This window comes from Podarcis filfolensis, assembly GCF_964270895.1.
Source record: "Podarcis filfolensis genome assembly, chromosome: 3".
NCBI lineage: Eukaryota > Metazoa > Chordata > Lepidosauria > Squamata > Lacertidae > Podarcis > Podarcis filfolensis.
In genome coordinates this window covers 98311603-98326203 of record NC_139606.1, presented here as the reverse complement: position 1 = coordinate 98326203, position 14601 = coordinate 98311603, and the positions used below count along the sequence as shown (strand labels likewise).

Below are 14601 nucleotides of genomic sequence, written 5' to 3'. Positions count from 1 at the left end.
AACTAAAAATACACATTTTCAATCTGATTAATTCATTAATTAAGACTTTAAGCCTGTTCATAACTAATTGCAGTTGAAGCGCCATGTGGATCTGATTATTTTCTCCACACCACATTCCCGTGCCTCCAATCTCACGACATGGAGAAAATAGCCCAATTAGTGTGATGAACAGCTGCACGTGAACCGTCTGATGTGTGAAGGCATCCGTTGGAAGGAGCAATTTGGAGTGGCTTCTCTGTGTGTGTGTTGTTCCATGAAGAAAAGCTGTTATAGTGGTTCAGATGCTTCTCCCCACCCCGCCGTCCCAAAATTAGGCTTCAAATCTGGCTGGGATCTTGCGGAGTTGCATGTAGCAGCCTCTCATCATGCCTCTTGGGATTTGTCTCATTGGAGCATCTTTAAAAGGCCTTCCATGGTTGCATAAATTGCAGTGGCTAAATATGAACCCCCGTGAGGAGACACACCTCCATACAACCTATGCCTGCCAGCAATTCAGCACCTGGACAAGGTGATGCAGGTGGGATATAATGTTGTATGTGGACATGGCCCTGGCACTCGCTCTTCAAGGGGTCATAATTTTATCAGCCTCAGTTCCTCATTTGTAAAATGGGGATAACAGCAGCCTACCTAATTTGACTATTGCCAGAAAAGCCCATTAAGAACTCTGTGAATACAGTGGTACCTCGGGTTAAGAACTTAATTTGTTCTGGAGGTCCATTCTTAACCTGAAACTGTTCTTAACATGAGGTACCACGTTAGCTAATGGGGCCCCCAGCTGCCGCTGCGCGATTTGTGTTCTCATCCTGAAGCAAAGTTCATAACCTGAGGTACTATTTCTGGGTTAGCGGAGTCTGTAACCTGAAGTGTCTGTATCCTGAAGCATCTAACCTGAGGTACCACTGTAATATTTTTTCTGGTTGAGTAGCAGCTCCCACCATTCCTGACTGCTGGCTATGCTGACTGGGGCTGCTGGGAGTTGGGAGTCCAGCAACTTCTGAAGGGCAACAGGTTCCCGATCTCTATATTATGATTTAGCGATGCTCAACAATCTTTTTTTTTTTTTTTTGCGATCCCAACAGGCAGCTTAAACAGTAGCAGCTTGGTAGGTTGCATAGTGAGATCAAATATCAAATTCCTACTTGGGATGAAGAAGATTCCACCTAAACATTAGGAAGAACTTCCTGACAGTAAGAGCTGTTCGACAGTGGAATTTGCTGCCAAGGAGTGTGGTGGAGTCTCCTTCTTTGGAGGTCTTTAAGCAGAGGCTTGACAACCATATGTCAGGAGTGCTCTGATGGTGTTTCCTGCTTGGCAGGGGGTTGGACTCGATGGCCCTTGTGGTCTCTTCCAACTCTATGATTCTATGAACTTTCCTGGTGACCTTTGACATCACGCTCGAGCCACCTACCTCACAGACTTGTTGAGTGGATATAAGCCACTTGTTGCTTCTCTGTGGCTGGAAGGGTGAAATAGCAATTTGGTTATCAAGGCAAGACCGACTGGTGAGAGTGTCAGGGTTGGTGCAAGCTGAGCATGGGCTGGAAAGTGATGGCAAATTTGTTATACTACCCTCATTTGTCCCGTGGTGCGAACAGAACAACTTACTTTACATGAACAACTGGTTATATCAACCCTATAAATGTTTGTTTGTTTGTTGTGTTAGCTCTGAGCCTCGCCTTTTCATATTAAACATCCAAGATGGCAAATGACAAAGCTAAATAGTTGCAGAATAAAATCAGATTTGGAAAACAAGAACAGATGAAAATAGAGCATTAAAAAAAAAAAAAAGCAGTCAACTGAAAATGAGCAACAGAGGAAACAAATCGCTTAATAGCCAAAAAGCCTTTCCATACAGGAAGTTTGGAACAGGAAGCCTGACAATGTTAGACAGTCTCAATCAGCGGTTCTCAACCTGTGGGTTCCCAGATGTTGTTGGACTACAACTCCCATCATCCCTGAGCTCTGGCCTTGCTGGCTAGAGGTGATGGGAGTTGTAGTTCAAGAACATTTGGGGACCCACAGGTTGAGAAAGGCTGGTCTAGATGGACTTCCCTAGTGAGCAGGTTCTGGAGCATGAATTAGGAACCTTCTGCCTGTAGGCAGAATCAGCAGGCAACAGCCCTTTGTTCCTTTCAGACATACTGGCCGTGTTGCGCTCCCTTCGTGGTCATCCCAGCATCAATGGTCATTTACATGGCATTGAAAATACTGAGGGACCCAGGGCAGTAGAAGATGTGGGGCTGAGCAGGAAGCAGTTGCTCCCTTCCTGCACTGCTGGCGCTCTTGGCTTTCTCACTGAGAAAGAGGAGCTGGCAGTGCAGGATCTGTGTGCCAAGAAATGGGCTCCCTTTCCTCAGCATGGCTTCTTTGCTGTGCCACGAGGAACAAGACTCCGAAGGGAATTCACTTCAAAATGGAGAGGTTCCTCAGCCCTGCTTTAGAGCCTAGGGAATGTAAGAGCATAACAAGAGTGTGCTGGATCAGACCGGTGGCCCATCTAGTCCAGCATCCTCTACTCACAGTGGCTGAACAAGTTGCCAGTGGTCAGCCAGCCAGCAGGATTTGAGCAGAAAAGCACTGTCCCCCTCCTGCGGTTTTCATCTACTAGGAAGGCGCTTCCTCTTGTCTGTCCACAACGTGCCTCACATGTTGGCAGGATAATAAAGAAGGGCATCTTGTGAAGATCTTAAAACCTAGGCAGGTTTGTAATGAAGAAGGCAGCCTTCCAGATATCAGCAGTATAGACATTTTCTAATTGCAGCATTAAACTGATAGTGGGGGAAATGTGCATGCACTCTTAGCGTGCCTTCTTTCCAGGAAAACGTTACAGAAATTGCTTGGCTTTAGACCTTAAGAATTGTGCATCAGGATTGTTATTTTAAAATGGCCTTCTCCGCTTCTGTGCCAGGATGCCTGCAGATCTGATAATGAAGCTGGTTTTTTTTATGACAGATGCAATTTCAAACTCTGAAAACTGGGACATAGGCAGAAATGCCCTTTGTCTGCCCACTAACTCCTCCAATAGAATGCCTTTCAAAACAGAACAAAATATAGCAATGAACTCTGTGTATGAAAGCGTGCAGTTGGGTTTTCAGGGGACCTAGTCTGAACCAAATATGGTATGTACTTGAATCACTTGTGGCCAGAATAAGTTATTTCTTTTAATACTCCCAGGTCTTTAAATATATAGAAAAAGCTCTCTATAAATTCTTAGTGATGGTAGTGTACTAACGAGCAATATTTACTTTCTGCCCTGTGTGACAAAGGGCCCAATGGACTGGATGAGAGAAATTAAGTGGCAGCAGTTTTATTACTTTTATTAATTTATTTGTTTTCATTATTTGTTACAATTTATAAGTACTCCCCCCTTCCATGGAACTCAAGGTAGTTAGTGTGCATTGTTTTCCCCTTCTCACAGCAAACCTGCAAGGTAGAATATGCTGAGAGTTTGTCCCAAAGTCACCCAGTGAGCTTCATAATTGAGATTTAAACCTGGGTCTTGCCTGTAGGAAGTGTGACACTTCGTTTAACCACTATGCCACAATTTGAGAAGGCTGATAAAGCCCCTTTTCCTATAGGAAACACTCCTGGTTTTATTTGGGCATTTCCTTTATAAAGTATGCATAAACAGAGATCCAGTTCTTTTCCAGAGGCATGTATTTTAAACAGGACTGTTGCAGATGCTTACATATTGCATCTGTGATATCTGATGGAAGTGTGTGTGTGTGTGTGTGTCTGTGTGGTTTTTGGATATTGGAATCTAGTTACAAAACTTTCCAGAGGGATGGCTGGTTTAGTCTCTTGCAGCAGAAACAATACTGAGCCCTTGTGGCACTTTAAAGACTAACAAATTTATTATGGCATAAGCTTTTGGGGGACTGTAGCCCATTTTTTTTGGTTACAGCTGGGGATAATGGGGATGTAGCAGGGCAGTGGGAACAAGGGAGGGGCAGTGCATGTGATTTCAGCTGTGTGAACCGGCACATTGTGCATTCGCCTTCAGACATTAGTTTAAGTATGGTTTAAAGCAGGGGTCAGCAAACTGTTTCAGCAGGGGACCGGTCCACTGTCCCTCAGACCTTGTTGGGAGCCGGACTATATTTTGAAAAAAATAAATAAAAAATGAACGGATTCCTGTGCCCCACAAATAACCCAGAGATGCATTTTAAATAAAAGCACACATTCTGCTCATGTAAAAACACCAGGCATGCCCCACAAATAACCCAGAGATGCATTTTAAATAAAAGCACACATTCTACTCATGTAAAAACATGCTGATTCCCTGACCGTTCGCGGGCCGGATCTGGCCCCCGGGCCTTAGTTTACCTACCCATGGTTTACTTTAAAGTGATGTGTTAACCTGGTCTAGTACAATGAAATATAAGAGTGCCATGCCGCAGTGTTCATGCATTTCCATCACAGTAAAGGAACATATACTATTAAGATTCTTTGGAACTGGTAAGTCTGGATAGTGGTTGCATTACCCTTTGAATGTGTGAAACTATCATTGTTTATTACTTCTTTATTTATTTTATATACCATTCCTTAAGGCATCTACTTGGGTATAAGGCCAATTGATGTCATTCTTTCCAATAAGTCCTATTTGGTGTCCTTATTTCCTTACGATATGTACTTAGGCTCACGACCTTAATTTAATTGCTTTTTGTGTGTGCCTTAGATGAATCGTTTTGGGGCATATGAATACAACATAAAATGCTACAAAGAACAAATTGCCTCAGAGTAATTGAGATTTCTGAAAACAGGAGTTGCTTCACAGATTTATGTGTTGTTTATCAGATTTATAATTGGAGTATGAAGCATGGCACGTTTAAGGAGTCTATTAAGCAAATGTTCGTTTGACAAGATGGTATGTTCTCTCACCTTATGGTTAGAAATAACAATGGAATATAAGAACATCAAAACGGACTTGATGGATCAGAGCAAAAGGACAAGTACCAGTTCGCTTAGAAGTAAGTTCTGCAGTATTCAGTGAGGCTTATTCCCTAATAAGTGTGATAATGATTGCAGCCTTAGCCTACAAAAAATGTAGGTGGCATTGTTGGTCCACAGGAAGTGGACGTAGAATCCAAAAACCACATGGCTTTATTAGGACCAGCCAAAATGTCTCAAAATCACAATCAAGCTTTTGATTTGACCAGAACTCTTCCATCAGGGGAGAAGAAACTAGGTGTGATGATGTTAGCTCAAAGCCGACAGTTTATACAACAATCTACAGGATGCAGAAAGAGTTATGAGGACAAAATTAGATTAGCTTCACCAGCTGTAAGACAGATTGCAAGATGGGCTACATGGACAAAGAAACAACAATGACCTTACTTTCCAGCTATGGTCAGTCAGTTCCCCCGGAAGCTCACAACCAGCCACTTGTAAGGGATGGGGCTGGTGATTATTGGGATCTCACCTGACAATGATGGTGGAGTTTAAGCCTTTTGACCCTGGCTATGGTCCCAACGAAAATCTCTCATCTGAAGCAGCTATTTGCATTGGGAGGAAATCCATCACCATTGTCAGTGGCAAATGGCAACTTTTGATGAGCAGTTTTTGTCAGGACTAGGGGCGTGGGGCAGGGGGAGATGTTTTATTTTGTTAAAAACAACACCATTTTCATCTGCTGCAGTTCCAATAACTATCAGTTCCTCGCGGCACCCATGTTGAAACATGGTTAAAAAACACCCATGTTGAATTCAAAGACAGTATTTAGCATCCTGCTTGGTTTTGCCATTCCTCAGCATCCAGAACACACAATGGTGGGGATTTTGCTCCATATCACTAATGTTGATGGTAGTGGTGGAGAAACACACTATGTAATGAGATTGGCCTAGATATTATGGAGGGGAAGGTGGCACATAAGCCAAAAGACAATCTGAACTCATCTGTATTCATTAAATGAAAATCAGCTAACAGAGTACATAAAAATAAAAAATAAAAAATCAGCCAGGCTCTCCCTACCCATCCTTTAAGCACTTTATCAAACATGCCGAACTTCCTTTTTCAACCATAGGAATAGCCTTGCTGAAGGCCCATCTTGGCTAGCCTCCTGCTTCCCACGTGGGCTAACCAGATGCGTTCAGGAAGCCCACAAGCCACAAGCACGAAGGCAGTGGCCTGTCCCGCTGTTTCCTTCAAAAACTGGTATTTAGTGGCATACCTCTTCTGCTCACACGTAACGATGAGCCACACTTTCTGGCTTATTGTGGTTTGTCAAGAATGAGCAGCATGCTTGTGCACGCTGTACAATTTGCTCCTTCCATGGCACGTGCGGGATAAGCAAACCAAGAAACACTGGCTTTCCATTATGCCTGAACCGGGTGGTTTGTTTCGCCATAACAAGACTTGAAGCTGTGGTTTTTCTGGTTTTAACCCATAAATCCCTAAGTAGGTTGGGACCAGGTTACTTGGAACATTGCCTCCTCCCGTGTAGGTCTTAGGCTCCTCTGCAGAATCACTGTTCCTGAGGCCAGCCAAGGAGAGGATGGATTCAGTAGTGGTACCATGGCTATGGAATGATCTCCCAGGGGGAGGGTTACCTAGTACTTTCTCCAGTGTCCTTTCAGCACCAGATGAAGACTTTTTTGATCATTCGGGCCTTTTAATTTGTTCTTCTTTTCTTTTCCTTTCTTTGAAATCTAGCCTGTTTTTTATTACAAGAGAAACAGCATTAAAAAACAAACCAACCCCTGGCCGTCTTTTATTGAGCAGGATTCAGCTAATGAGTCTTATTAGCAGCAGAAGCTTGTGTTAAGGACTTCTGCTTGCCTAGCAGGGCTTCCCCCACTTCTCTTCCCTCTGCAAGCCCCCAAAATTGGCTTGGGGAACCCCTAAATAGCGTGCAGGGGACAGACAAGGGAAACTTTCGTCTGACAAGCGCTCTTTCGCTCTGTCATACACACAGAGCATTATAGTGTTCATAGGCTGCCAGGGAATATTTATTTGGTGGGTGAATATATAAATTCAAATACTACTGCTACTAGTAGTATTAACCTTCCCATTAGTATTCCCTGTTAGTATTAGAAGGGAAGGTATTGCAACTCCTTCATAACTTTTGGTCACCCGTTGCTGCACCTTTCCCAGCTCTGTGATACCCTTTTCGATATGTTTCGATATCTTGCGCATCTATTAAAATTTGAACCTTGCCTCATTTTTCGAAATCCATTTTGCATTTTGAAGCAGGCACCGAGTTTTCTCTCCCCTCTAATGCATGACTCCCAGCAGTGAGAAATATTTGAAGTATCTTGAAAAAAAATTAATAAAGCAATTTAGCCAAAAGATAATAGCTGACATTTATGGAAGAGAATTGCTTGGCTGCTTTGGGAATAATTGTGTCCATAAGAAATTATCTCTTTTGCATTAAATTGAATAAATGCAATTAATGAGAAGTTAATATAGTCCTCCCATTTCATTGGGATATATATATATATATATATATATATATATATATATAGACACTGTTATCCCTTTATGTAGGAGGAGGGGCTTTTATTGTGGTTTCCACAATGGTTCTTTAAAGAAGATGAGCAATATTTCCCCCCACAAATTTTAATAAAGAAGATATTAAGAACTGCATTTTTTCCATCCCCTCCTTTCTCAGACCCTCAGCTTAATCACATTTGCAGTGCTGTAACTGTTCTAAATCAAATGTTTTCAAGATTCTTGCAGTGGGCATTCCTTAGACAAGAAAATATCTGAGCCTCTGTGCTTTTCCGTCTTCCTCTCTGCCTGATTTCAAGGAAGAGGTCAGAAGTAGTCTATGGTCCTTTAAAAGAGAGGAAATACTTCTGACATTAAATTTAATCTCCACCCCCCCCCAAAAAAAAACAGCTTCAGGGCTGAAATTTGACATTGAGATTTGCTAAGCAAGCCACTGTGGTGGTGTGGTTCTGTTATGGGCTGGGAACTGGGTTCAAATCCTACCTTAACCATGAAGCTCACTGGGTGGCCATGGGCCAGTCACACCCTTTTAGCCTAACCTACCTCTCTGGGTTATTTTGAGGGTAAAACGGGGAGAGGGAGAACCATGTGTTCTACTTTCCTGGAGGGAAGGTGGGATATAAGCAGGATAAATAAATAAATGTGTTTGTGCTGGTGAATCATTCAAGCCCTCTGCAGTCTTCTGCACACACAGGATTAGACATGCATTAGCAGAAGAAGCCCATTGACCCCTCCCACTCTGTTAGTCTCTCATCACTAGTCCCCATCATCCTCTGCAAAGTGAGAGCTGAACATCCACAGCAAGGAATCTTCACAAGTAGAGAACTGCAGGAGTTGAACCCCCTTGGTGGGTATGGCAAGAGAGAGTAGGACCAAAGGCCTCATTCCTGTTCTCCACCTCACTGTGTGAGGGGTGTATCTTCAGAAGAGGGCTGTGGCCTGGATAGTGATGGAGACTTCAGTAGATCATCCCAGGCTGAGGCCTAGCACGCATGCACCTGTTAAAATGTGGTGGTGTTGGGGCACAAGGGAAAGAGGCTCAACACATTGCTCTTTGATGCTTACAGAATAAGGCTCAGTGGGTCTCCCATCTGGAAAATTTCCAGAGAGCTTCTTGTAGGCCATTCTTTACCCACTAGTGAATAGGTTGGTTTCAGCTCTGGCCTTCAACAGCAACAGAGAACTTCTCAAAGGAGAGAAGGGTAAGCCCAGTACAATTTGAGAGTTGTCTGCTCCATACAGCAGCAAGAGGTTTTCCCAAAAGCCAACTTTGGGCACATTGATAGGTGTAGTTTCTAAGCTGGACTCAGACTTTAGTAAGGTCTTCTTGGACACCAAGTCTATCCATGTGACCAGCTGATAGACCTGGTGTCTGTTCTGGATATCTTCCAGGGGCAACAGAAGAAGGTCTGCCAGTTGGTAGACCAAATGTTCCTTGAAGAATAAACCTTCAGATGGGTTTTTTGGAGATTGCACACTGTGGCTAACCAGTAGACCTTCAATGTGTTTCTTCTCTGCCATGCAGAATGTGAATCATTGTCATCTCCAGGTAGGACTGGGAGAGACCCCAGTCTGAAACCCAGGAGAGCCACTGCAAATCAGTGTAGATGATAACCAACTAGGTGGACCCTGTATGAGACAGCTTCTGATGTTGGTAGCCACCTCTAGGTTTTATGTTACATCACCCCCACTAACTCACTCTGCCTTTGCATTCTTACTGCCTTCGCAATGTTAGACTTCTCTACTCTGACCTTCATATACAATGGGGGGGGGGGGTGGAAGAAGGAAGCCAGAATCTGGGGCAGACTGGAGAGTGGAATTCTTCATCTGCATTCCAGCTACTCACCCCACTAATTCATTGTATTTGAAATCCTAGGGGTGTGGCATTGGAGTTGTATTTAGAGCATAGAAATGAAGAGCAGAAAAATGTTTTTCTCAATGATAACAGATTTAATTACCTTTTCTTTAAAAAACCCTGCACTTTTGCGTAGGGTCAAGTGTTCTTTCTTTCCTTCCTTTTTCTGTTTTAACTATGCTAGGTGTACTCTTGTCCCAAGGAAAGTTGATAAGGCTATGCAGAACAGAATAAATACAATTACACCTTTTTCCTTTCCCTTCCCAGGTGTCCAGAGTATGCCGAGTATATTCTTAGAATGAAGACTGATGCTTTTTCGGCCCGTTTAATGAAGGAATGAAACATTCTCTGCTTGAAAGGGGAACAGCCATCCAGAAAGAATTTAGTTCCGTAGTGCAGATGGAAGAGCCAAAAAAATAAATAATTTCACAGACGATTTCTCAGGGATTACAGATCTTGGTGTGTGGTTTCTTAAAAAAATTAAAAATTTAAAAATTAAATGGTTTTTGTTGAGAGAAAATGGGAGATCAGCAAATGTACAAAACGAGCCATGTTGTCAACAACAACGAAAGCTTGTATTACCAGCAGCAGCAACAACAACACCTAAATTCCCTTGCACCGTTAAACCACAGCTATGGAACATCAGCCATGGATGCAACTCAGGAATCTCCGCTCTCCCCATCGTTCCCCCAAGACACCAGGGAAAACATAGCTTTGAATGCTGGGTCCAAAACCCTTGGGTTGATGGATTCTCCTAGGCAATCCAGTTGGGCGCATTTGGGTTCTGGGAACCACGCCCCAGTGAGGAACAACCAAAACGTCATGTGGGGCTCAGTGGGGCAAGGCGAAGTAACTGACGGATATGAGCATCTGTGTTCCCAAGCCAACGAGGTCAGGCCGCAGAAGATGACGAGTGGTGTTTTGCATAAGCTGGACTCCTTCGCCCAAGTGTTTGCAAACCAGAACTTAAGGATCCAAGTCAACAACGTATCTCAGGTCATCCAGCCTTCGGCGATGGGCGGCACTGGCGACAGCGCCCTTCGGCAGCTGCTGTCTCAGAAGCCTGCGGTGGAGCAGCAGCCTGCCGTGCAGAGATACCAACAGCTGCCGCAGCAAGTCCACCAGGGTTTTGTCGGCACGTCGCAGAAGCAGCACATGCACATGATGGCGCACCAGCAACCCCTCTATTACGACGAACAGCAGCATTTAGCCCATCTGCAGATGCACCCTGCCATGCATCAAGGGCAGGCCCACTTCCAGCAAATGCACTCTCAGCACCTGATGCCGCAGCAGCTACAGCAGGATCAATACTATCTGCAGCAGCAGCAGCAGCAATCCCACCAAGGACAACATAGGCTTTTAATACATGAGTTGCAGCAGCAGCAGCAGCAGCAGCAGAGGCAATGCCCAGTGCAAACAGCTCAGTATTATTCAATACAGCCTATGATGCAACAGTTGCAGCAGCAGCAGCAGCAGATGCAAATGCAACTTCCTGCCTTTCACAGAGATCCTGACCAGAAGCCTCTGCACGAGACTCATCAGTACTCTCAGGATCGGGGTCATTCTGTGCAGCTCATTCAGCTGGGAGCAGTGCCGCAGTACTTCTATCAAGATCAGCAGCAACCCTTCAGACATTTGTATCCACAAAGCTTATTGCAGCAGCAGCAGCCGCCACCAGGAGATGCCAGTCAGCCAAACCATTACCAGAGCAACAACAAGGCTCAGGCACTGATGGATTCGCACCTTGGATTCCCCTTGGCAGAAGGGACGGAGGGCCCAGTTCAGCAGGACATGAATTCTGTCGCTGGTGGCGTCCCTCAGCAACCTCTGATGCCCCCAGAAGGTATCCACGTGGATAGCAAAGGGCCACAGCCATTGTCCCCTGGTCCAATGTGGCCTCAGGTATGTAATACTTTCTTTCCTGTATCTGAGTTTGGGAAGAAGCAGAAACCAAATTCGCCTCTGCCGTGTGAAGTGGAATTCCCTCAGAAGTTTTAGGCTCCCATTGGCACAACAGTTTGGTGAATCCACAACTTATTAGCCTGGCCACTGAGGTCCGGCTACGAGGGCCTTCTGGCGGTTTCCTTACTGCGAGAAGTAAAGCTACAGGGAACCAGGCAGAGGGCCTTCTCGGTAGTGACACCTGCCTGTGGAACATCCCATCAGATGTCAAGGAAATAAACAACTACAGTCGTACCTTGGAAGTCGAACGGAATCCGTTCCAGAAGTCCATTTGACTTCCAAAATGTTTGAAAACCAAATTGCAGCTTCTGATTGGCTGCAGGAAGCTCCTGCAGCCAATCAGAAGTCCCGTCGGATGTTCGGCTTCCAAAAATAGTTTGCAAACCAGAACAGTCACTTCTGGGTTTGTGACATTTGGGAGCAAAAACATTCGGGAACTAAGCTGTTTGAAAACCAAGGTACACTGTATTTGACTTTTAGAAGACACCTGAAGGCAGCCTTGTTTAGGAAGGTTTTTAATGCTTGATTTTTATTGGGTTGTTGTTTTTTGTTGGGAGCTGCCCAGAATAACTGGGGCAATCCAGTCAGATGGGCAGCAAATAAATAAAAACTAAATTATTATTATTTATTAATTAATTACCATATTTTTCTGTGTATAAGACACCCCCATGTATAAGACGACCCCTATTTTTTTTAACCCAAAATTAAGAAAATGCACTATGCACTATCCATGTATAAGATGACCCCTTATTTTAAACTTTAAAAAATTAGGAAAAAGTGTAGTCTTATACATGGAAAAATACGGTAATTTGTTGGCCTCCTAATACAGGGCAATCTTGAAGGCGGCATAGTTTAAAACCATAAAAGTTTGTGCTTGTTTAAATTCTAATGGTGGCAGTTGTTTTTCTTCAAAAGAAAAACCCAATACATAGCATAAAATGCCAGCTTCCATGCCAAAGGCACTGACAGAAAAACCTTGACCTGGCTGTGTCAAATTCCATTAAACGCCCTGGTGAAGAGAGGGTAGTCTTTACCTGGTGTCAGTGCTAGCAGGCCTCACTTGGGAGGACATTCCCACAGGCAGAGGGGCTACAACTGAAAAGGCTCTGTCCATCGTTTCCACCCTCTGAGCCTCTCTTGGCGGTAGCATGTAAGGAAGGGCTTCAGATTACACTTGCAAGGTCCAGGCATGTTCTTTTCAGGAGAAGCGGTCAGTCAGGTAACTACTTAGCATTCATTAGCACTGTATACCTACCCCTCTCCCAAATAGGCAACATGTTGCTAAACTAGAAAAAATGCCCATAGTTCTGATGGCTGGGATATGAATTAGTGGAGGGTCCATATATTATATTACAGAGATCCCCAAGTGGAGAATTCAGCAGCATTCTGCATTCAAAGATTAATTATCACCATGGGGTCTCTGTTAGTGGAAGCCAAGCCGACCACAGGTGGAAGGGGGAACATTTTGCTCCCACAGTAATATTCCCCGTGCAGCCCCTGTAAACCCAGTGTCTGGGGTGTGAGATAGGCTTTGTCCCCTCTCACAAGTCCCAGACTGCATCCCATTTAGACCTGGTTTGTGCAGGCAGCAAAAGGAAAAACAATTTTCTACAAAGGTTCTGGCTTCTTTGTGCAATGCTAGAAAAACTTTTAATAATAATAATAATAGTAATAATAATAATATTTATACCCCACCCATCTGGCTGGGTTTCCCCAGCCACTCTGGGCGGCTTCCAACCGAATATTAAAAACAATACAGCGTCAGACATTAAAAACTTCCCTAAACAGGGCCGCCTTCAGTTGTCTTTTAAAAGTAAAATAGTTGTTTATTGCCTTGACATCTGCTGGGAGGGCATTCCACAGGGCAAGTGCCACTACCAAAAAGGCCCTCTGTCTGGTTCCCTGTAACCTCACTTCTCGCAGCAAGGGAACCACCAGAAGGCCCTCAGCGCTGGACCTCAGTGTCCGGGCTGGATGATGGGGATGGAGACGCTCCTTCAGGTATACATATTCAAATGAGCACCCCTCACGTGTTGAAGGGGGAACAGGGTCAGTCCGCCATCAATACATGCACCAGCTACAGTCTGTCTCTGCAAGCCAAGCCAAGGCAAGCGGCTGTATGCTTCACATGATTCCCCCTGGATGTTCTCTCTATTCATGTACATTTGTGTGTGCGTACAGCTCCTTCACACTAGCACCAAATGTGAAGCTGGTCAGGGGCTTCACAAATATACACGTCATTGCGGATGGGACATAACTAGGGAGGTAAGATGGCATCCCCCCCCCCCCATTCTGCCCTATACTTACTGCATGCAGCGCTGTTTCCATTCTGCTGCAGCTTGTCTTGCTGTCTGATGTGGTGGAATTAAGCATAGCTTACACAGTTCACATCATTAATTAGGATGTCACTAAATTATTCCAGCCCAAATATTTCAGTGCAAAGGAAACACAATGCAGGCGTGATCATTTATGTGTAATTTGTGGGCTGAAAGCAACAGCAACAGTGAGTACTGATCATATTTGCTAGACTGATTTCCATTGGACCTGGGGCAAATAAGGAAACACAATGGCAACTTCCACTTTCATAGCTGTTGGAACCTTCTGATCTCCCTAGATAAGACCAGTTAGCGTAACAGCATCGTTCACCTTCACACATCTGTGAATGGGCAGGGGAGGTTGCAGGAAACTCTTTAAATGATTATTTGAATGAGTCATTACATGTGTGTGAGTCTAGATAGATGATTCTTCAGCATGCTGATATATACCAGTATTTTCATCTCTTCCTTTAGCAGCAGGTCCATCTGCCTGATGGAAGACTCCAGTCAGTTTCCCCCGAGCAAAGGTATATTTGTGCTATAGCTACATATGTATTCTTAACTTTCGTTTTTTCAAAAGTCCTCAAATAGTAGCCTCATGCAAGTCCACCTGTGTGTTTATTGGCCATGTAGTGGAATCTTCTAGAGCTCTGAAGCATCAGGTACTTATTCTACCAATCTTTGACTTAATGGTTTTGGTGCCTGTTGCTTCCTCAGTCTGTGGCCCATGGGACTAATTTAGTGATGGAACCAGCCAGAACTCTCCGGAACTCATTTCTGGCACCTCTCAGGTGGGCGTCATTGCCATTCTAAGAGAACAATGGAGTTGTTCATTGTAAATTCTGGCACCTCTTTTTCTAGGAAAATGGCACTGGATGGAACCTTTTGCATAAAAGCATAAAAGTGACCCTTGAGTTAACACTTGTCTGCTCTCCACCTTTTCACTAGCCGTGAATTGGATCAGGGCCAACCTGTTAAAACCTCACAATGGTAATAAACAGCAAGCACTTTCAGCATTTG

The 14601-nt window shown here is 44.2% G+C and overlaps 1 protein-coding gene across 17 annotated transcripts in view; it reads left to right on the top strand.

The window, feature by feature from the left end:
- Positions 1 to 14601, top strand: part of TRERF1 (transcriptional regulating factor 1) — an 81670-nt gene that overhangs the window by 41544 nt on the left and 25525 nt on the right. For 11 of the 17 annotated variants that reach the window (XM_083604900.1, XM_083604896.1, XM_083604885.1 and 8 more), the window contains exons 2-3: positions 9572 to 11206; positions 14056 to 14108. In XM_083604900.1, the coding sequence (XP_083461026.1) occupies positions 9824 to 11206; positions 14056 to 14108 (1436 nt within the window). In that variant the 5' untranslated portion in view covers positions 9572 to 9823. The remainder of the gene's footprint in view (positions 1 to 9571; positions 11207 to 14055; positions 14109 to 14601) is intronic. The other 6 variants (XM_083604897.1, XM_083604901.1, XM_083604899.1 and 3 more) reach the window with 1 other exon arrangement.